At 34.8% G+C, this 27,721-nt stretch overlaps 1 protein-coding gene and 1 pseudogene across 1 annotated transcript; one reads left to right on the top strand and one right to left on the bottom strand.

The window, feature by feature from the left end:
• Positions 1 to 9,970: 9,970 nt before the first annotated feature.
• On the top strand, positions 9,971 to 10,918 carry LOC100619417 (olfactory receptor 13G1-like). Its single transcript, XM_007485197.1, has one exon. The coding sequence runs from the start codon at positions 9,971 to 9,973 to the stop codon at positions 10,916 to 10,918; it is 948 nt and encodes a 315-aa protein (XP_007485259.1).
• Positions 10,919 to 17,295: 6,377 nt separating this feature from the next.
• Positions 17,296 to 18,250, bottom strand: LOC100619381 (olfactory receptor 14A2-like; annotated as a pseudogene).
• Between the last annotated feature and the right edge of the window lie 9,471 nt (positions 18,251 to 27,721).

Below are 27,721 nucleotides of genomic sequence, written 5' to 3'. Positions count from 1 at the left end.
TCTCTGTTTTTGGCCTGCCTGGATTTGTGTTCAGTACCATATTTGTGTCATGAAATGAATTTGATAGAACTCCCTCTTTGCTTATTATGTCAAATAATTTGTGTAGTATTGGAATTAGCTGTTCTTTGAATGTTTGATAGTATTCAGTTGTGAATCCATCAGGCCCTGGGGATTTTTTTCTTAGGAAGTTCTTTGATGGCCTGTTCAATTTCTTTTTCTGACATGGGATTATTTAATAATTCTATTTCTTCTTCTGTTAATCTAGGCAATTTATATTTTTATAAATATTCATCCATGTCACCTAGATTGGCATATTTATTGCCATATAATTGGGCAAAATAGTTTTTAATGATTGCCTTAATTTCCTCTTCATTGGAGGTGAGTTCTCCCTTTCCATCCATGATACTGTTAATTTGGTTTTCTTCTTTCCTCTTTTTATTAGATTGACCAATACTATTTCTATTTTTTTTGTTTTTTCAAAAAACAGTTTCTAGCCTTATTTATTAGTTCAACAGTTCTATCAATTTGTATTTTATTAATTTCTCCCTTAATTTTTAGGATCTCTAATTTGTTTTTTTTTCCTGTGGGTTTTTAATTTGTTCACTTTCAAGTATTTTGATTTGTATGTCCAATTCATTGACCTCTGCCCTCCCTAATTTCTTAATATATGAACTTAAGGATATACATTTTCCCCTGAGTACTGCTTTGGCTTCATCCTATAGAGTTTGAAAGGATGTCTCATCATTGTCATTTTCTTCAATGAAATTATTAATTGTTTCTATGATTTGTTCTCTAACTAGCTTATTTTGGAGAATCATATTATTTAATTTCCAATTAATTTTTGATTTGGCTCTCCATGTACCCTTACTGATCACTATTTTTATTGCCTTATGATCTGAAAAGGTTACATGTATTATTTCTGCTTTTCTGCATTTGTATGCCATGTTTTTATGACCTACTATATGGTCAATCTTTGTGAATGTACCATGTGCTGCTAAAAAGAAGGTGTATTCCTTTTGTCCCTATTTATTTTTCTCCATATATCTATTAACTCTAATTTTTCCAAGATTTCATTCACCTCTTTCACCTCTTTCTTATTTATTTTTTTATTTGATTTAGCTAAATTTGATAATGGTAGGTTCAGATCTCCCACTTGTATAGTTTTTCTATTTACTTCCTCCTTCAATTCTACTAGTTTCTCCATTAGAAATGTTGGTGCATAAATGTTGTTTAGTGATATTTCCTCATTATCTATATTCCCTTTTATCAGGATATATTTACTTTAGCTATCCCTTTTAATCAGGTCTATTTTTACTTTGGCTTTGTCAGATATCATGATTGCAACTCTTGCCTTCTTTCTGTCAGTTGAGACCCAATAGGTCTTACTCCAACTTCTAATTCTGACCTTGTGAGTATCTATCCTCCTCAGGTGTGTTTCTTGTAGACAACATATGGTAGGATTCTGGATTCTAATCCATTCTCCTATTCATCTATGTTTTATGGGTCAGTTTATCACATTCACATTCAAAGTTATGATTGTCACTTTTGAATTTCCCAGCATTTTGATATCCTCTCCTAGTTCTGTCTTTTCTTCTTTTGCTATATCCTTTTTACCTAGTGGTTTACTTTTAGTCAATCCCCTTATTCCCCTCTCTTAATATGCTTCCATTTCTGGCCCCTCCCTTTTTGTTCCCTTCTTGTTTTTTTTAGGGTCTGTTAAGTTCCCCCCTCTCATTCTCTCCCTTTTTTGAACTCCCTCCCCCTACCCCCATTAGTTTTTCCTTCTTCCTTATCCTTTAGGATAAGATAGACTCAATATCCCAAAGGATTTAGATGCTCTTCTCTCTCAGAATTGATTTTACTGAGAGTAATGTTCGAGTATTACCTATTAGCACTCTCTTCCTCTCCCTCTTATAAGAGTATTCTTCCTCTCCCCTTCCCATGTGTATCTTTATGTGACAAAGATTATTCTATTTATTTAATTTCTTCAAGTATCTCTTGGTACCATCATCGATCCCCACCCTTTTTTTTGCATATAATTTTATAGCCCTTAATGCCCCAATCTTTTCCTATGAATGATTCTTCTATTTTCTATAATAATGAAAACATTTTTTGAGAGTTAGAAATAACATTTCCCCCATATATGTATATATATGTATATATATATATATATATATATATATATATATATATATATATAATTTGATCTAATTGTAGCCCTTAAAGAAGAGAGTTTGAATAAAATTTTTTTCTCCTTTTTCCTGTCATTCATATTTACCTTTTCATGTTTCTCTGGATTGTTGTATTTGGATATCAAAATTTCCACTTAGTTTTGGTCTTTTCTTTAGAAATACTTGGAAATCTTCTATTTTTGTTGAATGCCCATACTTTCCCCTGGAATCATATAGTCAGTTTTGATGGATAGGTGATTCTTGGTTGAAGACCCAGCTCTCTTGCCTTTCTGAATATCATGTTCCAGGCCTTGTGGTCCTTTAGTGTGGAAGCTGCCAGGTCTTGTGATACTGATTGGTGCTCCTTGGTATCTGAATTGTCTCTTTTTGGCTTCTTGTAGAAATTTCCCCTTAGTTTGAAAGCTCTGGAATTTAGCAATTACATTTCTGGGAGTTGTTTTTTCTTTTTTTGGTTTAGTGTAAAGGGTGTTCTATGAACTCTTTCAATGTCTATTTTGCCCCCTTGTTCAAGAACTTCAGGACAGTTTTCTTGGATGACCTCTTGCAGTATGGTGTCAAGGTTTCTGTTTATTTTTGGCTTTTCAGGTAGATCAATGATTCTAAAATTGTCTCTCCTTCCTCTGTTTTCTGCATCTGTCATCTTGTCAGTGAGATATTTTATGTTTTCTTCTATTTTGTCAGTCTTTTGACTTTGTTTTATTTATTTTTGCTCTTTTGCAAGATTATTGGTTTCCAGTTGCTCACTTCTGGTCCTTAAGACCTCATTTTCTGCTTTAACGTTTTGACATTCAGCTATGATTTCTTCATTTTTTAAAACCATTTCCCACTTCTCTTGCCAGAGGACCTCCATCTTTTTGATAAGCTCCAATTGAAATTCTTCCAGGGCTTATGGACAATTTCCATTTTTTAGAAGGTTTTGCCTTTGTTTGAATTTTGTCCAGTATTTCCTGTGTAGTCTGGGTTTTTCCTCCATAAAAATTCTCCAGGGTTACTGTCTTTTTTTTTTTTGGAAGGATTTTGAGGCTCCTGTGCACAATTAGCCATTTCCATGGATGTTTTTCCTTCCCTTTTTACTCAGAAATCTGAGTGAGCTGGGCAGGTTCTCTGTTTTGCCTGAGGCAAGCTCTTAGATCTCAGCAGTCCTTTGTAGCTCTTCTCTGTGCTACCTTCCCACGGGAGCTCAAGGTCTGCACTCTCCTACCTGCCTGGGTTTCCTGTCTAGCTGCTTTCTGGGGGTAGGTCCCCAGTGGTCCATGTCAGCTCCCAAGGACCTAGAAGTGCCCCTTGCTCACTCTAGATGTGCTCCTTGCTCACTCCCTGCTTCTGGCAGGTGTGCTGGCTCAGAGGACCTAAGGTCTGCAGTCCCTTGCACACTGAGTTTCCCTGCCAACTGCTTTCAGGGGTAGGTCCCCAGAAGTCCTAGTCAGCTCCCAAGGACTTTGAGGTGCCCCTTGCTCACTCTAGAGATGCCCCTCACTCGTTCACTTCTTCTGGAGTGCGCTGGCTCTGACTCTGGTTCCGTAGGTGGGGTGAGGGAGGGTGGATCAGCTCGCATTTGGGTGGAAGCTTTTTCACCCTCTTGTAGTTTGGAAATGCCCCAATCCCATGTACCTTCAGTGCTGTGCCCTACTGTATAGTTTCTCCATTCTTCTGTAAATGATTTTTAGATCTTTTGAGGTAGTCTTTGTCGGTGTGTGCTGGGGAGAGGAAGTGTCCCACATTTAGACTGCTGCCATGCTTACCCAGAAGTCCTTTCTCTCTTTCTAACCTTCAGTCACTTCCTTCCTGCTTATTCCTTCTTTGTTTCTTAAAAACATGCTTACCTTCCTCAGGATTAAAAAAAAAAACATCACAAGCTCTTTCTCATATTTTACTGTTTATTATCTTCCCTTTCTCAGATATGACTATAAGGTTCATGACTGTAAGATATATTTCTTTCTACAACAAAATGCCAGAAATAATTCACTCTTTGAAATTCAAGTGTATGCTTTTAATTAATTAACTCACACATATTTATTAAGTGCCTATTATGTGCCAGACATGGGAGATACAGAGATACAAGCAAGAATAGTTTCTTTTCTTATGGTGCTAGTAGTGTAGTTGGAGGAGATAACACACACACACATACACACACACACACATATATATATTTAGGTAATTATATGTTAGGTAAATGTATGTTAGGTAATTATTAGAGGATGGTACTAGTAACTGATGTGTATCAGTTTAGGCTTTCTGTAAGAAGTGGCTTTTGATCTGAACTTTGAAGGAAACTAGGTATTCTGAAAGATAAATAGAAAGATAACATGCACTGAGAAAGTCAGGGCAGAGACTTTGAGGCAGGAGATGAAGTATTAGTCATGAGGAACAGCAAGAAAAGTATAACTGGATCATCACGTTTGTGGGGAGGTGTAATGTGCTGATGGGGAAGATTGGATCCAATTTATAGATGTCTTTAAATACCAAATGGATCATTTTATAACTGAACCTGGGAGATTGGAAGTGTTCTGTTGATTGAATGATGGAAGCTCAAAAGAGGCGTAATATTTTTGAGCAAATATAATAACTTTAGTTTTGGATATGTTAAATTTGATATGTCTTTGAAATGTCTAGTAGGCAGTTGAAAATTTGAAGTGGGAGCTCAGGCCATAGAGGAGGTTGGAATTACAGTATTGGGGAGTCATCTACATAAAGATGATCATTTGAATAGCATGCAGCAGCAAGATGGTGCAGTGGATAGAATGACAGGCTTGGATTCTCCAAGACATGTCATCTTTCTGAGTTCAAATCTTGTCTCTACCACTAGTTACATGACCCTGGGCAAGTCTTTTAAGATTACTTGCCTCAGTTCCTCCTATAAAATGAGCTGGAGAAGGAAATAGCAAATCATTTGAGTAGTTTTGCCACAAAATCCCCGAATGGGTCATGAAGTCTTGGACATAATTGAACAATAGCAATAAAAGAGATGATAAATTAGATGAGGAGAGAAAGGAGGACAAAGGGTAAGAAGATAAAGAACAAGAAGAAAAGAAGGAAAGGAAGTGAGGTAGGAAAAGGGAAAGGAGAGAGTAAAGAAAATAAACTATAGAGGACATTAACAGGGAGTGCAGTGGGGATGAGGATCCATAACAGACATGGTTCATCTCACCCTGAGATGAACTTCAATTTGAAGTAAATAATAATAATGTAAATCATACCCCATTCATATTCACATAGTATTTCCATTTTTACTCTAAACTGATTTATTATCTTGTTGACCTTCACAATAGTAATGAGCTTAATAGTGGAAGTAATATCATCCCCTTTCAGCAGATTAAAAAACTGAAGATCAGAGGAATTAAATGACTTGCATAATATTTCAGTTTTTTAGCTTTAGATTCAAGATGTAATCTAAGGTTATTTTGACTCTCAGGGCATTACACTTTTGTATTCCATTGTGTTGTCACAGGTATAATTTCTCATGCTACAAATAAATGTGACTTCTTAATTTGTATATTTTTGGGGGGAGTGAGTGGATTGGGTTGTATTGAATAAGAAACTGTCATTCAGTATCCTTTGAAAATCCTAGCCACTAAAACAAAATCTTCTGGAATTTGGTCTCACTGGGTCTCATAATTTCACAAATGTTTACATTTTGTAGAAAGTATTCTTACTCTTAATAACTTCTTGGAAGTGGGAGAAGAGATACTAAACAAAGCTGTTCAGTTTCTTCTTCTGGAGATGTCACTATATTAAGTAGTTTCATTTATAATCTCTTTGTAGGAATAACTGAGATGAAGATAATCAGGACTATAAAAATCACTCAAAATAAAAAGATCTATTTAAAAAACTCCTGGAAATTATTATTTTGTTCTTTTAATAAATAAATTGAAATTTTCAATTTTTAAAAATTTCTATCTCTATAAGATTTCTTAGAGCTGGTACCTTTTCTCAACTTGCATAATAATATCAATCATTTAGTATCTTAATATCTTTCATCTGAAGTATTACAATAATTTCCAAATTATTTCCCCACCTTAATGTCTTTTGCTGTTCCAGTTTGTCCTGTACACTGCTTCCAAATTGGTATGCTAGAGCCAGATTTAACTGGTTGGGTTAAATTTTTAGTGTGAGCACTCATACTTCAGAAATTGACAAAGTACAAAGAAAGCTCAATTTATTACTTTGTTTATTATCTAGTTTGAATAAATTAATGAAGGAATTGTTTATAATGCAGATTTAATTTTAAAATGTGTCTAGCATACATTCTTTCATGTAGAGAGGCATGCAGAACTGTGATTAAGTGAAGATCTGTTCATATCATTCATTTATTCATTTAATCCTACCATCTATTGCTTCTAGGAAAAAAAAATACAGGCTTTTTTAACAGCCTTTCACAACTGGTCTCAACCCAACCTATATTTCTAGCCATCATACATTACTCTACCACCCATCCTTCAAAATCTGCCTATTCTGGCCTTCCCTCTCTTCTTAAAATATGACATTCATCTCTAAGCCTTTGAAATTCTTCTTCACTTCCACCTTATAGAATTTCTCTCTCTTTTCAAGATGCAGCTGAAATGTAATGTCCTACATCAAAACTTTTTGATCTCTCCAACTGTAACTGCTTGTCTATCCTGATAATCATATATTTAACTTCTTTATATTAATTCTCTTCATACTGATGTATAATACACTTATATATTAATATATATATATATATATATATATATATATATATATATATATATATATATATATATATGCTTGTTTCTCTTGATTGGGTGTAAGCTCTTTTAGAATATGGATTGTTTCATTCTTTGTATTTTTACCTCCCCCCCAGTGCCAGGCACACAGTAGGTACTTAATAAATGCTTGATGACTAATATTCTTCTTTAAAGCTCAAAAATGCTTCATATGTATTATCTCATTTGAGTCTCACAAGAGCCATGTAACATAGACAATTAAGGGATTATTATCATCATTTTACAGATGAGAACCTGAGGGTCAGAGAAATTACATGTAGTAATACAGGAGAAACTAGAGACAAACATACATCATTTAGAAATGATAAAGACTTTCAGAGTGATAGACCTACATAATGGGTCCCTGAGGGAGGCTGTGGGACTTCTATCCCTGAAGGCCTTCAAGAAGAGAATAGACAACACCATGTCCAGAATGAGTTAGAAATTTATTTGCCTGAATACAAGGAACTGAACTCAATGCTATACCAATATTTTTTCTAATTTTTGGAGGCTATGATTTTTTTTTCTTTACAGCATCTACTTCTTTGAAAGGCCAGGTCTAAGTATGGACAATCTACTATTTCTCCATCTCTAACAAGGATAGAGGAAATCAAATAGAATTTAATTGTATCATGAGGAACTTTGATTAAATATAAGGGAAATTACTTCATAATTGGAGCAGATAACCAAGAAAATTTGTGGCTCCTATTAGTCTGACAGTAGGAAAAAGGTAGCATATGGTATTCCAGTAGCAGGTAAGGATTTTATAACCAGGAGGATTCTATGGCATCCTGTCTGGTGATATATTTTTAGCTCTGATACTAAAGCCAATGAAAGAATTGGCAGTAACTCCTCCAAAAAAGTCCTTCATGCTCTGGACCTATAGATATGTCTGTTTAGTTTCTCTTTTTAAAAAATTGAATTTTTTTTATTATGTACTTTATTATTAGCAAATGCACACTTTTCAATACACAAAGAAAAAGAAAGGAATAAAAATTGAACTTTTGTTATGTACTTTTTTAATTTAAAAAATAACTTATAAAATTTAACAACATTATTCCCTTTGTATTTCTTCTTTTGATATCCATTGCCAATGATGCCAATGATGATGATGACTGCCTTGTGTATAATGACTGAAGTTTGCAAATCCTTGAAAGCCTTTCTTATTTTTCTGGAAAATCTTTATAAAAGGAAAAGCAACAATCTGCTGTGTAGGTGAGTCTTTATGTTTCTTTAATGTTAATCAATTTGTGCTTCTATCTTTTTTATTCCATGTACCTAGTACTGTTAGGTGCTACAAATGATAATAGAGGTAACTTCATTTGAGATTTATAGAGATTTTTATAGTTTATGAAGTTTTAAAATTCTGATTATCTTCTTTGATCCTCCTAATACTTTTGGAAATATTTTTATTAACTATATACTATCTCCTTTACAGAAGTGGGAACTAATATTCAGAGAGGATGCAGCATAGTATGGAGTATCTTTGGTTTCTTATTTTTCCTTAAGGGACTTAGGGACCAACATCCAAATTATTTTAAATTCATTTGCTATAGAAATAATGTAAATTCTTCATTTCTCCTTTATAATTCAGAAATTAAAAAAAATCAACACAATGACTAACCATAATATATAATAAATATGAACTAGACTCAACAATATAAAATCTGGATTTTCTAATATGTACAAGTTGTGTGAAATGAGGCTATCAGAAACTAGAAAATGTATTAATTGCAGTCTTCAAAAAATTTTTAATGCTTTTGCTTCATTAAACCATTGAGTAATTTTTATGCTTATTAAAAGAGCTGAGTGTGTGAGACTTGAGCTCATTTCTCTAATCTAGGTCTAATTATAAGCAGTATATTACTGAAAAGACTTCCTGGCCAAACATGATAAGGGTAACTTACAAAGATTTTTTCAAAACTGAAATTATTTTAATAATTCATATAACCACAGGATGCTAGATGTGGAAGGGATTCATGAGATAATTTAGTAGTCTTCACCCTCATTTTACAGATAAGGAAACTGAAAAAAGAGAATCCAAGTGGTCACAGCTAACAATAAGACCCAGAATTGTCTGCTCCCAGTTAAGAAATTTTATGCAGTCATGTATTTATTCATTCAAAACCTATTTATGGAATACTTACCACATGCAAGGGAATTTTAAAAATATTTTAAACTCCTTATTTTCCTCTATTCTTTAATAACTTTTGGATTAGAATTAGCTTCCTAATAATTTCCTAATCATTTTGTTCTCATTCTGACTCAGCCTTTGCTCATACATACTCTCCCTCCCCTCTCTGAGTATCCAAATCCTACATATACTTCAATCAATGTCTAGTGCAAGTCTCACTTCTTCTTTTTTCCCTTTTGCTCTAAACATCTTTAGCATGCACTGACCTCTTCCTCCTCTGAATGTTTAAAGCAGTATGGTGTGGTAGAAAGCATTTGAAGTATAAAATAAAATTTATGAAAACTACAATAACCATCTGAATTTGTTTATGAACTTGGAAATGTCAGTGAATGTTTGAAAACCCATTTCCTCATCTATAACATGATAATAATTATTCAAAATGTTATTATAAAAATCAGAACAGATAAAATATTTTGTAAGCATAACTTGCTATGTAAATATATTTGCCTTTTGTTGTAAAATGTTATCTTGTTTTCACCTAATGCACAATTCTATGTATATGCTGTTCCCTCAACTATATTAGATTGGCATTTCTTAGAAAAGAAGAATGTTCCTTGACACTCCCCTTCCTTCTAACATTCCACTGCACCTACTAGAATAATGTCATGCATATAGAATGTCCTTGAAATATGGACTTAATAAGTAAATATTGGACATGAAATGAAGATGATATAAAATAAAATATAAAATATGGCTTTACTCTCCTAAGGCTTTGTTCTTATAAGGATATCCTAGGATCTAGATATAAGAGATTCAAAAATACTTATTGAAGTGGCTTTAACTGACTCAGATGAAAGAAAGGGTGAGTCTAGTTCATTATTTCTTTGACTTCTTCTCAAGGCCAATTTTATTTTATTAGGATGAAGAATCAGTCTATGGAAATAGAATTTATGCTGGTGGGAATCTCCAGCCTCCCAGAGCTACAACTATTTCTATTAGTGTCCTTCCTGTGCATCTATGTAACTGCCCTGGTGGGCAACTCTCTCATCTTCTTCACAATCTGTGCCAGCCAACAGCTTCACACACCTATGTACTTCTTTTTGGGCAACTTGTCTGTCATTGATGTCTTGTGTACCTCTACCATCATGCCCAAGATGCTAGCCAACCTTTATTTTCAGAGAGCTGACATTTCATTTTTAGGCTGCATGGCTCAAATGTATCTGTTCACATGGGCCTTAGTCTCAGAGGTTCTCCTCTTGGCCCTCATGGCATTTGACCGCTATGTAGCCATCTGCCATCCGCTCCATTACTCAATGGTCATGCGGAGTCATGTCTGCATTGGGATGGCAGGAAGCATCTGGGCCATTGGTATATGCAACTCAGCAGTTCATACTAGCTTGGCAATCCCCTTGTCCTTCTGTAGCTCCTTTATCATTGACCATTTCTTCTGTGAGCTGCCACCCATACTGAAGCTGTCATGCTCTGATACCAGCCTCAATGAAGCTCTAGCCTTCTGTGCTGATGTAATATTTGGTGTGGGAAGTTGTTCCCTTATCTTAGTTTCTTATGGATGTATCATAAGGACAATTCTGAAGATTCGCTCTTCTGAGGGCAAGAAGAAGGCTTTTTCTACCTGCTCTTCTCACCTTACTGTGGTTTCCTTCTACTACTCCACTGTAATTTATACCTATATCCGCCCAACTTCCAACCTGTCCTTGGGAAGGGACAAAGTCATCACTGCCCTCTATTCTGTCATTATCCCTATGCTCAACCCAATGATTTATTCCTTCAGGAACAGAGAAGTGAAAGGAGCCCTTCGGAGACTATTGGGATGGACTTTATTCTTTCCTCTAGGAAGAACTTTATAATTTAGTCTAAGAAATCACCCATTTTAGTTCTGACTCAACCCCTTTTTCTATTACTAGCGGTACCAAAACAGAGGCTAAATGGACACTTTTCAAGGATGTGGTAGAAGACATTCATGCTTCAGGTAGAGTTTGAACTTGCTATTATCAGAAATCATTTCAAAATCTAAAACTATAACTTTGAAGGAGGTACTGGTAAGATCAAAGAAATGCATGTTTAATTGTGAGATTTCAGAGAATTTAATTTAAATATGGGGAGAGGATAGGAGACTTTCCTTAATACTTGTTAAATGGTATCACATAGACAACCACTTCTCTTTCATAACCTCTGACTCATGATGTGACAATTATGCCTACTTTTATAATTAAATCAATTAGATGCAGCATTGCAAGATTTTTGCCTTATCACTGAGGGGCTACACACACACATATGTTTAGATGTGGAAAAATTCTCCTAGCCTTAGATATTCTATTGGTGATAATGTACATGTCTTAGAATCCAAAGACAATTTCAGATGAGCTACACTCACAAAGGACAAGTGCATTCTTTTTGACTCCCATGCCTGGTTAAGAAGGGATGAATAAATATGTGTTAAGAAAGATGGATAGGATATTTATTTTTATTATTTTACAGTATGGCATCAAAAGCAAGTGGCACCTACATAATATCCTATAGCTAGTACCTTTGTCCTGTTATGTAGCCTGTCTTGGGTCCTATCACTGTTGGTAATAAAATTTTTTGATTTAAATGTGTATATGTCTGGTTGCCCAGAATAAACAGGATAGTATCTCACCTGTCCTCATGATTTGGAGATCATAACATGTGTTAGATATTGATCTAACATGTAGCCTGAGAAGAAGAGTCCTTTGGGAACTGACAAAGTATCATTGAGATATAAGGTCTGAATTAGCTAATGCTGTTCTTATGGACACTTTCCCTATTAAGAATCTAATAGAATTGAATAATAAAGCAGGATTGGTCACTGAACTTCAATGCAAACTCAAATGATGTGGAGTTCTTCCAGCTGACAAGACTGTTTAATATGACAGAGTTAAGAATCTCCCATCCTAGGGGTGACTGTAAGTGATGGAGCCTGAACATTCATGCATCTCCATCTCCCAATTCTCTATTAAATAATAAAGTTTTCCTGTCAGTGAGCTTGATTTTTCCTTTTTCTACTCCCCATATCCCTAGCTCCAACTTTTGTCCACAGTCAGAAAGAATTGGTTATCTGGACTGAAAATCATAGCACTGGAAACCTTTGTTCATTCTCAATCTTGCTATCAGGAACATAAAGAAGGGAGAGAAGAAGGGAAGAGAGAGCACGTATCTCCAAATCTGTCAGTAAAGGGACAGTCAGGGACATTGGAGAAGAATGAGGTTAATACTCTAGTCCAGGCATTCTCTCTGATAGATTAAGGATGGAAATTGATGGCCAGAAGAAAGGGGTTATATTAGTGTTTGCTGTCATTCTATCACAATGGTCAGCAACATTTCTAAAATATCATCTATCAAGTCTTGCCTTGCTTGATTTAGGTGTGGGAGAAAGAGCATGAAATGAAAAAAAGCATGAAAGAGTTACTTCTTCCTCATCACAGTATGTCCATGTAAATTATGATAATAATGCTGATAGTAATGATAACAACAATAACTAACAATTGTGTAGTAATTTAGAGTATTCAAAACACCTTACACATATCTCATTTGATGCTCCCAGCAAGACTGAGATAAACATTGTTTTTATCTCTATCTGACAGAGGGGAATAGGTAGATATGGTACAGAGGACAGAGTACAAATTCTGGAATCAGGAAAACTCTTCTAGAGTTCAAATTTGACTTCAGACATTTATGACCTGTATTACCATGAGCAAGTCATTTAACTGTTTGCCTCAGTTCCTCATATGTAAAATAAACAGGAAATGGAGAAGGAAATGGCAAAATACTATAGTATCTTTGGTAAGAATACCTCAAAAAGGGATCATAAAGAATTGGATATGACTGAAATGTCTAAATAGCAACAACCATTTGACAAACCAGGAACCTGACTTTGAATGAAATTAAATTCCTGGAATACTGATTATCTGAGGCAGGATTTAAATTCCTATCTCCCATATTCCTGGATGTCCAGCATTCTGTTTAGTATACCAAGCTAACTTCTTATTGAGAACTCCAACCCTATTTTGACAAAACACATCCTGTATACCATGCAATGTCTTGCAATATTTTAGTATTGTAAATTGTCTTGGTTTACTGTGTTCTTTATCTACTTATTCATTATCTTTAGGTATGATTCTAAAATAAAGGGTTTATTTGATAAATTCAGTCATAATGTTTCTTTCTGAGTTTCGTTTAAATCAAAGATGCAGTTGTTAACAACTTGCCTTTAATTGACAGTTGGAGAATTTCCTCAGGCACAGAGAGTTTAAGTGACTTGCTCAGGGTCACACGCTTAGTCTGTGACAGAGACAAGGCATAAAATCAGGTCTTCCTGATGTCAAGGACAATTTTCTTTCCTATCATTAGTAATTCTAGTTAGTGGATGAGAATTCAATTAAATGGGTAGTTTAATTCAACTAATAGATTAGGCTAATAGAACTGTTTTTTATATGAACAGAGAGTGATCTTGCAAAAAGGCTGAATTGACTAATATGACCAAAAAGGAAAGTGGTAAATGTTGGAAGGGATGTGGGAAAATTGTGACACTAATATATTGTTGGTGGTGATGTGAACTGATGCTACCATTCTGGAGAGTAATATGATACCATGTTCAAATGGCAATAAAACTGGGAATACTCTTTGACCCAGAAATACCACTATTAGGCCTGCATCCTAAAGAGATCAAAGAAAAAGGAAAAGGACAGTATGTATAAAAACATGTATAACAGATCTTTTTGTAGTGGAAAAAATTGGAAATTGAGGGGATGAGCATTACCTGGGGAATGGCTGAACAAATTGTGGTGTATTACAGTAATGGAGCACTATTGTGTCTTTAGAAATGGTAAACAGGATGAGTTCAGAGAAACCTGGAAAGACTTCTATGAATTGATTCAAAATAAAGTGAGTAGAACCAGAAAAACACTGTATACAGTAACAAATATTGTATGATGATTAATTGTGAAGGACTTAACTATTTTAGTAAGGCAAGTATCCTAGATAATGTCAAGGGACTCATGATGAAAAATATTATCCACAGCCAGAGAAAGGACTGTTGAAGTCTGCAAGTAGATTGAAGCATACTATTTTCACTTTATTTCCTTTATGAATTTATCTCTTGTCTTTGTGACATGTGTCTTTTACAACATGAGGAATGTGGAAATATGTATTGCATGACAGCCCTGGCATAACCTACAGATTATTTACTATTTTGGAGAGTGGAAGCGAAGGGGACAAAGGGAGAGAATTTGGATTGCAAAATTTCAGAAAACAATTGTTAAAAGTTGTTTCTACATGAAATTGAAAAAAAGTAAAAAAACTGAAAGCGTACATTCTGACAAAAGGAAGGGAAGGAAAGGGAGGAGGAGACCACAGGAAGTGCAAATATTATAAATAATCTCAAAAGTAAACCATAACTCTATGGATACTATGTTGCTCAAGTATAAAAATACAAATGCATTTAAATATAAAAAAGACATTTGGAGGATCACATTGGAAAAGTTGAGGGAACATTTTTTTTGACTAGAGATAGCAAAAATTCACAAGTTTAGAAGAGCTTTGTTACTAGTAATGCCTTATATTTGTATGATATCTTTTAGTTATTAAGAATTTTCACATTTATTAATTCATTTGAACCATACAACAACTAAGCAGATCAGTAGGAAAAAGATATTATCAATCCCTATTTAATAGAAAAGGATATGGAAGCTCAGAAAGTTCTTATGAGTTTACATCATATCATAGCTGGCTGACAAAGATAGGACTAAAATCTAACTAGTTCTGATTTTAAATTAATGTCTTTTTCTTCTACTTCAGCTAAAGCTTTTCTCATGAGCAATTTGGAACAGCTTTTAAAAATGTAACATTTGTGAAGTGTGAGGAAAAAATAGGACAACCCAAAGAAATGATTAAAATTTTGGAAATGAGAGGCAGTGTGGAATAATTGATAGATTATTAGCTTTGAAATGAAAACAACCTTGCTTCAAATCCTGTTTTAGCCATTTACTAGCTATATGACTTTTGTCAAGTCACTTGAGCTCTTTGTGCCTCAGTTTCCTTTTGTAGGGAATGAAGAGATTGAATTAGGTCAGTGGTGTGTCAAATTAAAAAAGAAATGGATCATAATAGAGGGTATGTCCATCAACTGGGAAATGGCTAAACAAATTGTATATGATTGTGATGGAATACTATTGCACCATAAGAAGAGAAGAGCAGGCTAATTAAAAAAAAAAAAAAACAACCTTAGAACTACATGGCATAATGAACAGAGTAAAACCAAGAACATTGTACACAGGTAACAGGTACATAATAAATACTGGAAGAATAAATTGTGAATGTTACCTCCAGATTGTGAAATAAAAGGAGAAAGCATTAAATAATTAATTTGTATGAAGTTGGTCTCCTGGATGATATCTTCTGTGATGCAGGGAGGGTGGGTAGGGTCTGTATCACTTGTGAATGGGATTTATTATGTAAATATGAAGAAAAGTAAGTTAAACATATAAGAAATTTGTGATTTCATTTATGTATAGTCTTCTTTTTCTTTGCATATGCAAATGCTTGTTTTATTTCATTTGATAAAATTTGGAATAACAATAAGAAAAAAAAACCTGATATGTACTAGAAACAAGAAGCAAGAAACAAATCGCCAGAACTTCATATTAATTTAGAAAACATGAAAAAAATGAACATTTTTGATATATTACATTTTTAAAAACTCTTCCCAATTACCTTTTAATTAGGTTATGGCCTATACTTAAGAGTTTTGTTGCAGGTGGAAAGTTGGATACTTCTGGACTAGATAGTATCCAAGTTCCCTTCCATTTCTAAATCAGTTATTCTGCGATGAAAAAGTTGAGCCTTATGGGAAGTGTTGTTTGGATAACTTCACTACTTTCAATAGATAGGATCAAAGTTCTGTTCCCAGGCTGTTGTTTATATGTCAGAGATTTTTGGGATCATAGAATTTACCAAATTTCCAGGCTTGATAAGAATACCTGCACTATTGCCCTAATTCCAAATGTTCACTAAACAGTTCTTTTTATTTTAGCTTTATTCATGAGGAAGATTTAATCTGCCTATGTATGTATGTATAATGTATGTATGTATCTGTCTGTCTATCAATCAATCTACTATGTTTCAGCAAAGAGAAAGGATTGGTTTAAGTAGGGGCAAAGCACAAATATATGGAGAGGCAATACTTGGCTTAATGTGAGGAAAGTTTGCATGATTAAAAACCTGCAACAATATAGAATGTGTTGACTTTGTATGAAGTTATGGCACCTTTCTGAAAATACTCACATGAAGTATTGATGTTGACTAATGATGAACACTAATTGTAGATGTTTTATATGGATGTCAAGTACAGGTAAAAGTTAGACTTTAAGAATGAATTTTGATGTCCCTCCCACTTTTGCATTTCTGTGATTCTATTTTAAGCTTGAAAGAAAATTACTTATTTAATGTGATGTATTCAAAGGTGTTCTTATCCATTTATGTCAACCGATTACTCAATAACTGTCTTCATGGAATAATAAAAATATTATCTGACTAGAAAACAGATGAAGCATTTGAATCAGGATGCCACCCCCTACAGCCAATGTTGAAGGTTAGTTTCCTTAAATATAAAATAGTGGTAATCATGCCTTTCCTAATTACTCTTTACTGTTATTGTTGTGATCAAATATTGTTTTGTGAAACTACATAAATTACTTAAACTACATAAACTTACTTAAACTACTTAAATTAATTGTTTAGGAAATTAGACGTGTAGAACCTTTTTGGTGCTTTAGAGTAATTTGTAGTGTCCTCATTCAAATGCTTCATCTGTTTTCAAATTAGACAGTATTTTCTGTTATTCCAGGAAGCCAGTTGTTAAGTAATCAGTTGACACACTGATAATTTCATTATTTTCAATTCATTATTTTCAAATAAGTACCCTTTTCTTGAAAAGTGGTCACCTTAATTTTAGGGCTGGAGTGGCTATACGCCGACTATGAACTTTGAAAAGCAAAGTGTTATGTTGCTTAGGTACCATGCGACTCAACATTAGAAAATGTTGAGAGCTTGATATGGCCATGCAAGTAAGGAATTTAAACCAGTAAACACATAAGGAAAAATGATATATCAATATGAAATATATCAAATATACAAACATAAATATTTATACATATGAAATATCAACAAACATGTATATAAGAATGAACATGTATGTACAGGCATATGATTATGGAAAAGACTTTAGTATTAATCCCTTTGAGAAATATTTCCAGGTTATAAGCTTTCTGAGAGCAGTCTTCATGTCCTTATTCCTCAGGCTATAGATGACAGGGTTCAAGGTTGGGGGCACCACTGTATAGAACATAGCCAACAGTAGCTCTAGAAGTGAGTCAGAATCTTGGGATGGCTTTAGATAAGAAATGGAACTAGTTGTGATAAATACTATGAGAACAATGAGGTGGGGCAGGCAAGTGGAGAAGGCTTTAGACCTACCTTCTGTGGTTGGTATCTTCAAGACAGTAGAGAAGATGTAACTATAAGAGATTATAATGTAAATAGAGGAGAGAACCGCTAAAGAAAATGCTAAATTTATAGTGATATCAACTGCAAGGTGTGAATCTGAACAGGAAATCCTGTGCAAAGAAGGAATATCACAGAAGAACTGATGGATCTCCTTGGAGTGACAGAATGGCAAAGTGAATATACTAGCTGAGTAGAGGACTCCAAAAAAGACTTCACTGAGCCAGGAACTGGCTACCATCTTTACACAAGTTTCACTGTTCATGATGACTTCATAGTTTAACGGCTGACAGATGGCTACATAGTGGTCATAGAACATTGCTGTTAGGAGAAAAAGTTCCGTTACGGCAAACAATGCCAATAAAAATAGTTGTCATACACATCCCAAGAAAGAGATGGAACAGTTGTGACTGAGAGTTTGCAATTGATTTGGGCACTGTGATGGAAATAAGACAGAGATCTCAAAAGGACAGATTCTTTAGGAAGAAGTACATAGGAGTATGGAGTTTCCTCTCAAGAGAGATGAGGGTGAAGATGAGCAAGTTCCCAATCAGAGTCACCAGGTAGATAAGCAAGAAGAGCATGGCATGTAAGATTTGTAGCTCCCAGATGTCAGAAAAGCCTTTGAGGAGGAATCCTGTTACTATGGTGAGATTGGCCATTCTTTAGTGGTGGAGGGTTATCTTCACTATCTGCATGAAGGAAAGAAACAGATGGTAAATGATGAAAACACTCATTGTTTTGAGTGTCAGACATTCTTGGGCAAATGACATCATTTGCCTTAATTTTCTCAACTTTAAAATGAAGATATGGAAGTAGTTGAGAGGATTTTAACCTGAAGGTCATAGTCCAAATTTATTTTTTGAGAAATCAAATGCATTTCCATAATGTTTGTTTCCATTGTAATCGTAAATATTTTATACATTTTAAATCATGATTATAAAAAACATATTCATGAGTTTCACTAGACTTCCACAGGGGCCCAGGGCTCAAAAATACTAAGTACTCCTGATGTAGACCCTTTTTAAGGCTCATCTCAGATGACCTAGGCATTGATGATCAAGATTATTGTCTAGAAAAAGTTATAAATGATATTTTTATCTCTGTGAATGATTTTCATTATCATGCATGCATATCCCTCATAAGATTTCTTTGAGGCAGACAGTTTGTTCAGTTTCATTATATTTTATTTCATTAAATTAAATTTTACTGATAAAACACAAGAACATAGAAAAGTCATATGACTTTTCAGTTTTATACAAGAAGCATTAGAACAAATATGTTAATCCAGGTTTTCTGATTTCAAGACTACATTGAAAGTTCTAATATGTTCTCTTGTTGAGGAATACCTTAACATTGTTTATAAACAAATGATTTTCTTCCCATTCTTCAAGACTAACCCCTGGATTAGTTAATTTTTCAAGGCATTTTGACATCATCATTAATCCAACTGACTACAAATTATATATACAAGAATGCAACATCATGTATAAGACTTCCACATTACCTGCTTATTTTCAAACTCTTCTTTGACCAGCACCAACATAATCCAGGCATGTCATAAATAAACAAATAAATAAATAAAGCTATCCTCAAGTGGAAAAATATCTCTCAATGCATTTTCTTCTGTACTTTCTTACTTATTTGTGGAATTGAGAATGTGGAGATATTGCTCTTTTACCTCTGAAAGTCCACTTTGGATTTTGATTTACCTGGGCCTACTTAAAACACTTAAAAAAACCCTGTACCTTCTGTTGGTTCTAAGTCAGAAGAGTTTTAAGGGCTAGGCAATGGGGGTTAAGTGACTTACCCAGGGTCACACATCTAGGAAGTGTCTGAAGCTAGATTTGAATGCAGGACCTCCCATCTCTAGACCTGGCTCTCAATCCACTGAGCAACACAGCTGCTCCCTAGTTAAATCCCTCTTCAAACTCAGAGAGTCATATCTTCATATACTCATGAATTGTTTCCCAAGACATATCTTGTGAACCCATTGTTTGTGTCTACGAGGTCATGCCTAAACAGAAATATGCATTTGGGCATGGTCAAGGGAATTGAAATGAATGGATCAATCAGAACGTTTGACAAAACACTTACCAAGTCCTTGCTCTATACAAGCCTCTATTCTAAACCTGGATAATTAAAAAAAAAACATTAATCATCTCAATTCATATGCTTCAAGATGTTTCCAGTGAGTCAGGTGGGCAAGAAATATATGCAAATAATTACCTTTCAATATCAAAATATCAATACTGATTCCATATATTCAAGTTAAAAAATAAATTCTAATCAGAAAGAATGGAAAAATGGTGACTGTGGACTTGTTCACCTGGCCAATATAGTGGTCATTCACTGATACTGGTTGGGTGACATAGGCCATACCACAGGTACCATGCCATCTTTGGGGAGTGGGAGAATAAACTGTATAGTTACAAACACAGAATTGCCCAGGGATCACCAAGGACATGGGGAATCTACCTCTAGCTGGGATGAGAGAGTAACAGTTGTAAAAGACATGTATTTACGTGTCTCATCCTTTGTGTTTCCTAGCTTTACCTTAGCACAAATAAATATTGAGGTAGGGAATAGAATGTTGAGGTTGCACTTCACATTGTCACCCATATACCTAATGCTCAGTGTACCCGTACCTCTCTTCACATGTAAGTCAATGGTAGGCACATGATCAGTTAGAGGAAATGGTGCTCCTAGGTATATGAAAACCATTTCTGAAGACCTATTAAAGTCAACTGAGATTTTTCATTTCCTTAAATTCATCAAATATCACTACTACAGGATGTAACCAATTTGAGAGAGTCCATCTATCATTATCTATGTGACAGGGAACAAAAACAAAAGGAGTAAAAAGTTTTTTAGGTCACATATGATGTTCCTGTAGTATGTGTTATGGCAAAGTCTCATTCCCAAGGAACTGGAATTGTTGCCTATAACAAAACAGAACTCCTTTGGATCTGGTGACAGACCTAGCATTCATAGGGACCATGGATAGAGATGGGAAAAAAATGAAAAGCACGAATCCACCACAGTACAATATGTGGATATACTGGAGATTAAGGAGTTCATTGTAACTGGGTTAGAGATGACAGGATGTCATTAATCACATGATTATTTACTGCCCTTAGGTATGATACAAACCAATAAATAGGTTTCCCATCTGAGCCTGCTTAGGCTTTTTTTTTACAGAGAGACTAGGTAAATTATGTAGCCTACAGAGACTTGGGAATAGCTGTTGCGATTTCAAAGGCAGGTGTGTTCCCCTCCTGACCATTAGAAAGAAGGACTGGAAAGAAGGTCAGGGAATTCTAACCCAGTTCTAGGGACATAGAGCCATCTGAGGAGCATGTTATAGTGAGTCTTAGTTTATATAAGAGATCTTTCCCTAACAGATTTGTAAAGGAATTAGACATTAAGAGGAATGAATGTTGTATTGATAGGGGTCCCGTGGATACCACATGAGGAGAGAGGTTAGGGACATTTTGAGACTATCCTTACACACCTACTACATTTAAAGAAGCAATAGAATTACATTCAGAATTTGGTTTACTCACTGAAACTGACCTAGAGGCTGGAGTATTAATGAGGCAATTACAATGTGTGTTACTAATTTATGGAATAACTGACATTAAAAATCCAGATCTGGGAAGGTGAAGGCCTAACCCCCTGATTTCAAGGTCTCTTCTCCCTCACATCATCATAAAGTTCTCTGGCTATTTCTCTGGGGTCCTCCCTATTGAGTACATGTTGCCTGATAGGTGCTGTGGTTTGAGTTATGATTTGCCCCATTTGAAATATTAGCCCTGTTGGTGGTCCTACTATCCTTATTTCTCCAGCTTTTGTTCCTTTTATCCTGATTATTGTTGCTACAGTTTGCAGCTATATGGCATTGTTTACCAGGAATAGCATGTTATTGACCCTTTGTCTGCTAGTGTCCTCATGTCTCCCTCAATGGAGCCATGGTTTCTCCAATTACATTTGTAAATACAGCGATTAAAATTACTGTCTCCATTTCCTTATTCTATCTTTTCTTTTCTAATTCATCTTTATTAGCTATTTAGTTTTTTTGCCTTTCACAGCCTTCAAAAACATATACTGCCATTCTCTTCATTTTTTCTATGTTCATGTTAGCCCAGTGTGGGCAACTGTTTTGAAAATATTCCCTAATTTCTCAGGAAGAGTAATTTAAAAATTAATTTATTATAATACTAGATTCTATCTGTTATGATACAGCTAGCCCAAGATATTTAGCCCCTAACTCAGTAATCCTATTATATTATTTTTTTGGTTAATATATTCAAATTTTACCAAGTTCTGTGCTCTGGAAGAGCAAGTCTTCAGACCCTTTAATAAAACCTCTCTGACTTCACATAATTGTGAATCGCCCTCAGGTATATTTTGGTCTGATTTTTGGTCTTTTAAAGTCCATTTTGTTGCATTTTCATTCTGAGACCCATTTACAGCTCAAAAAATCATGTCTTGCACTTCATTTAATAAAGCATAGAAGAGATCCATAATATCAGTCCAACTTGTATTATAGTTTCTAAATATATTTTTAAACCTCTGGTTTACTGGCAAAAGTTCCTCATTAAAAGAAGGTTTATGATCTATCCACTTATCAGTATCATGACTGCTGAATGGAACATAATTTCTCATGTTTATTAAATTCCATCATCAATCCTGTGTTATTTCCCTTAGGGGTAAAATGCCTTTATCTGAGTTTTCTTTGGTATCTGGTAGCAAGTCTATATTTTGAGTAGAAATGGAATGACTTACACAGTATGGGGGGAAGAGGAGGAAGAGTAGAAAGTGAAATGGTGAAGTATCAGGTGAGGGAGGAGGAGGAGGAGTAAGAAAGGAGAGAGGGGCAGAATGGGTGGAGGGGAGATGGGGACAGTGGGAGGGGAAATGGGCAGGGAAGTGGAGATTGTCAGGGCAGGGGTTGGCCAGAAGGAGGCAAGGCAGGATATTGAGGAAGAGCTGGAGGAGGAATAAGAGAAGAGAAATTAGGAAGTTGGGAGGGCAAGCCCTGCCCTCTCCCCGAATTATAATGGGAGGGACTGGAAGAATCCAGGTTGTCACTTTTAGATTCTTGATTCCATCTGAATGAAGTAAAGCTAGATTCAGGATTTGAAAGCTGGACTATCTCAGATTTAACCAAACAATTAGAAATTGGCTTGGTAGAAAGGGGAGCAAAATGACCCCAAACAAACCAGTAAAACATTTCTTTGGGATTATTTGCTCTTATTGACATCTTTAATTCCTTTATTGTCTTAAAGTAAAAAAAGTCTGTAATAGAGCTCTGAGAAAATCTGTTTTGACCAAGCTTTACGAAAGAAATCCTTCCTCATCATCCATGGTTCTATGGGAACACTAGCATCCTCACATGAAACCAATACTTTATACAATGGACTTTCATTAGTTATCTCTTTAGGAATTTTAGGGGTGACAGTGTATTTCCTGTTGTCCAAGCTTAAGAAAAAAGTTCCTCAAAAAACAGAGAAAAAACGGAACAGAAAATCTCACTATAGGACTCTCCCTCTAAAGTGGTAATGCTTAACTTATTAATTCATTTTTTAAAAAGACCCATTAAAAAAACAACAACAAAAACCCATATGAAATTTCCTTCTCAAACATGCCCATGACCATATCATCTTTATATGTCACTTAAAGGCTTTTAAATTCAATCACACAATCCCTTCTTCTCTCAAAAAAAAAAATGCAAGTCTCTCTGGAGTTGTGGTAAAAAGAAACTTTTCTCCTAATTCCCCTAGCTGTCCTGAGAAATGAGAATTGATCAATTATTCAGTAAGCATTTATTGTGGACCTATAATATGCCGGGTAAACAGTTCTAGACATAAGTACAAGGAATGAAAGAACCTCAATTCTCAAGAACCATACATTATAAGGACAAAAATACAAAATAGTTATATAAATATATGCAGCATAAATATAAAGGCAATAAGTATAAATATGAAGTCTTTAGTTACATGGTACATTTTAATGGAGTGCACTAGGAGATGGGCAGATTAGAAAAGACTTCATTGAGAAGATGTTGCTTCATCTATATACAATAGAATGAGAAGGAACTCTGTGAAGCAGAGTTACAACAGGACTTTGTTCAAGACATGAAATGTTGAATATAAACACAGGTAGAAAGGTAGTGACTTGTAGTGAGAACAAAGAAAAGATCATTTCATCTAATTGCAACATGTGATTAAAATGTCCAAAGAGCTGGAAACATTGGTGTGGGGGAGCAGATATTATGGCGCTTTAAAAACAGACTAGAGGAATTTATGTTTTATCCTTGAGGGAAGAGGAAATTAAAAGAGTTGATTGAATTGGATAGTGACATGGCCATTTTGCCCCAAGGTAACTTTTTTTTGGTCATTACCATATAGAAGGTTCTGGAGTAGTGAGAGGCTTGTATCAGGAAGGCCTAGTAGGAGAATGTGACAGATGTCTGCTATAGATGACAGCCTGAACTAAGGTGATAATTATGTGAGTGGAGAGACGGGATCAATTTTGAATGATTTGTGTAGGACAAAGGGCAATACTTGACAACTGATTTGATAGTCAGGTTACCTGAAGTAGCTGAGTTTAGGGAAAAGATAGAAGGCTTCAGTCGTCAGATGAGCCCAACTATGATGTCTACATTGATCCCTTAATCTTGGATGGAGACAGTCTTTGACTTTGAGCCCTGTTATGCTGGAAATAGTATCCCATTAGATAACTTCTGTTTCTAGTCTATATTCTATAGCTACTATCCAGGGAATTACCCCTATGGAAAAGTGACTTTGCAACTTCTTCTCAGTTATTTTTCAGTAGCCATAGCAATTGATGACTCAGAAAAAAGATCCTCCACAGTGTCAAATGGCATATCAGAAATGCATATAATTTTATCAACAGAAATAACACTGAAGAAGATGTCTAGCCACTTGTATTGCTATTGTACCCTAAAGACAACTAGACCTTTCCAACTCTCTTTCATATATGAATTCTGTTATCGTCTCCTCTTTTTTGAAGATGAGCTACTTGGTAGAAAGGAGTATGACAGGAATAATACAAAAGAGTATATAATTGTCCTTGATGCATTTAAGTTTCATGCATTGATTTATAAAGTGATTTATAATTGGATGTCAGAGAGGTTATTGATATCTGATGGTCAATCATCAGTATTTACATTGCTTTATGGCAAGCAGGCCGACTTATCAGGAAAGTGAAATGAAAAGTCAGTGGAACATTCAATATATCCTAGTGAAGTTAATTGAAGAATATGTGGAGTCTCAAGGTGTCTGGACCTCAGGTTGATAATGAGAGCTAAGAATGAAGTTGTTTTTGTCCCCGCTCTCTCTGGGTACTTTCAGATGAGGAGCACATTTTTGTCTCAACTTAGAAAGGAACCCATATAAACTGGTACCCACCACTTCTTCAGTTACCTATTTGGGGTATCCATTCAAGGGATACCAAAATCACTAATTTAATTATCTGTTTATTTTGAACTACTGTCTGACTTGAGAATACTTTCTCATCATTATCATCTCTCAGCTTTCAAATCTCTTGGTCTTTTTAGTGTTTTGACTGCTGAAGAGATAAGAGTTTATACATTCATTCTCATAGACACACCTTTAGTTTTTTTGTATATTGCAGTTATTAAAAAGCTTTCTGAATCCATGGCTGCTTTTTAATGTTTTTTAAAGATTTTCTCGCTGCTTCTTCTGGTTCTGGTTCTTCTTTCTTTCTTTCTTTCTTTCTTTCTTTCTTTCTTTCTTTCTTTCTTTCTTTCTTTCTTTCTTTCTTTCTTTCTTTCTTTCTTTCTTTCTTTCTTTCTTTCTTTCTTTCTTTCTTTCTTTCTTTCTTTCTTTCTTTCTTTCTTTCTTTCTTTCTTTCTTTCTTTCTTTCTTTCTTTCTTTCTTTCTTTCTTTCTTCTTCCTTCTCCTACTCTTCTTTCTCCTTCTCCTTCTCTTCTAGCTTCTCCTCCTCCTCCTCCTCCTCCTCCTCTTCCTCCTTCTCCTCTTCCTCTTCCCTTTCCTCCTCATCTTCCTCTTCCTCCTGTTTCTCTTCCTTCTTCTCCTCTTCCTTACCCTTTTCCTCCTCATTCTCCTTGCCCTCCTCCTCCTCACTCTCCTCCTCCTCCTCCTTTTTGTATTGACAAAGAGTGGCATTAAAACAGTTCATGAAAGCTGTAGGGAAAAACCTTCCAAGGCCAAAGATATGACTATACTTCGATAGAAAAAGAGTTGAGTATTAGAGAGATTGTAGTGGAGTCATGATGGAAGCCTGTCTTTTTCTTTTCAGGGACAATTTTTCCAATTATACTTTTCTTTTTGCCATTTTGCCTCTAATATTGAATATTATATAATAAATTTTTTTGTGTGTAATTATCACTATAAATTAATATAATATTATATAATATTAGATTATATATATAGAGAAGGACATACATATATGAATATGAGAAATTTAATATAAAAACCTCTTTCTTACTTGAAGGGACCTCTATAGGTATACATATCCACAGAAAATTTAAAAAAAAATTTAAAACCCTTACTTTCTATCTTGGAATCAATACTGTTTATTGGATACAAGGCAGAAGAGTGTTAAGGGCTAGGCAATGAGGGTTAAGTGACTTGCCCAGGGTCACACAGTTGGGATCTGTCTGAGGCCAGCTTTGAACCTAGGATCTCCCGTCTCTAGTCCTGGATCTCAATCCACTGAGCTACCCAGCTGCCACCTCACTGAAAAATTTAAACATCTATTTAAATTATGGACTTAGCTAAACACCTTTAAGTGTGGTCTTGTATTTTTATTTACTTTCTGTCAATGTGGACATAAGGCCATCAACCTTTGGAATAACAAACTAGTAGCAAAAAGAATATCTTTTTGGTATATAAATTGCATGCCAAAGAAATAAAGATACTCACTCTTCTTGCTCAACATGAAATGTTCTTTAAATGGGTTCTCACACATTAAATATATTATAGATCTGAATAATCAGGAAAAAGAACAGACTTAGTCGCTTTTTCATGTATCATTTGCCCCTTCCTCTCCACAATACAACAAGACCAAGTAAGTTATGTCCTAGTGAAGTTAAAGGACTAAATAAGGTCAAAGCACAAAAATATTGAGAGGCAACTTGTGGCTTAATGTGAGTGAAATCTGAACAATTAAAAACTGGCAAAGATGGAATGGGTTACCTTTGCTTGAAGTTATGCTGCCTTCCTGAATATGCTCACATGATGTTTGGATGACCACTTATGATGACCACTAATTGTAAATGTTTAATATGGATGTCAAGTACTGGTACAGGTTGGACTATAAGGATGGCTTTTGATGTCTCTCCCCTTTCTGTATTTCTGTGATTCTATTTTAAGCTTGAAAGAAAATTACTTATTTAATGTGATGTATTCAAAGGTGTTCTTATCCATTTATGTCAACTGATTACTTAAAAACTGGCTTCATGGAATAATAAAACAATATCTTCTGACTTGAAAACAGATGAAGCATTTGAATCAGGATACCATCCATACTGCCAATGTTGAAGTTTATTTTCTTTAAATATAAAATCGTGGTAATCATGCCTTTGCTAATTACTCTTTACTGTTATTGTTGTGATCAAATAATGGCTTGTGAAACTACTTAAATTAATTGTTTAGGAAATTAGACATGTAGAACACTTTGGTTCTTTACAGTAAGTTGTGGTATCCTCATTGAAATGCTTCATCTGTGTTCAAGTTAGGTAGTATTTTCTGTTATTCCATGAAGCCAGTTGTTAAGTAATCAGTTGACACATTGATAAAAGACTCCTCAAATTCATTATTTTCAAATAAGTACCCTTTTCTTGAAAAGTGGTCACCTCTTAATTTTAGGGCTGGAGTGGCTATACACCCATTAGGAACTATAAAAAGCAAAGTGTTATGTTGCTTAGGTACCATGTGACTCAACATTAGAAAATTAGAGAGCTTCATATGGCCATGCAAGTAAGGAATTTAAACCAGTAAACACATAAGGAAAAATGATATATCAATATGAAATATATCAAATATACAAACATAAATATTTATACATATGAAATATCAACAAACATATATAAGAATGAACATGTACATATAGGCATATGA

This window comes from Monodelphis domestica, chromosome 2, assembly GCF_027887165.1.
Source record: "Monodelphis domestica isolate mMonDom1 chromosome 2, mMonDom1.pri, whole genome shotgun sequence".
Taxonomy (NCBI): Eukaryota; Metazoa; Chordata; class Mammalia; order Didelphimorphia; family Didelphidae; genus Monodelphis; species Monodelphis domestica.
The sequence above is the reverse complement of the archived record's forward strand: the minus strand, read 5'-3'. Positions and strand labels throughout refer to the sequence as shown.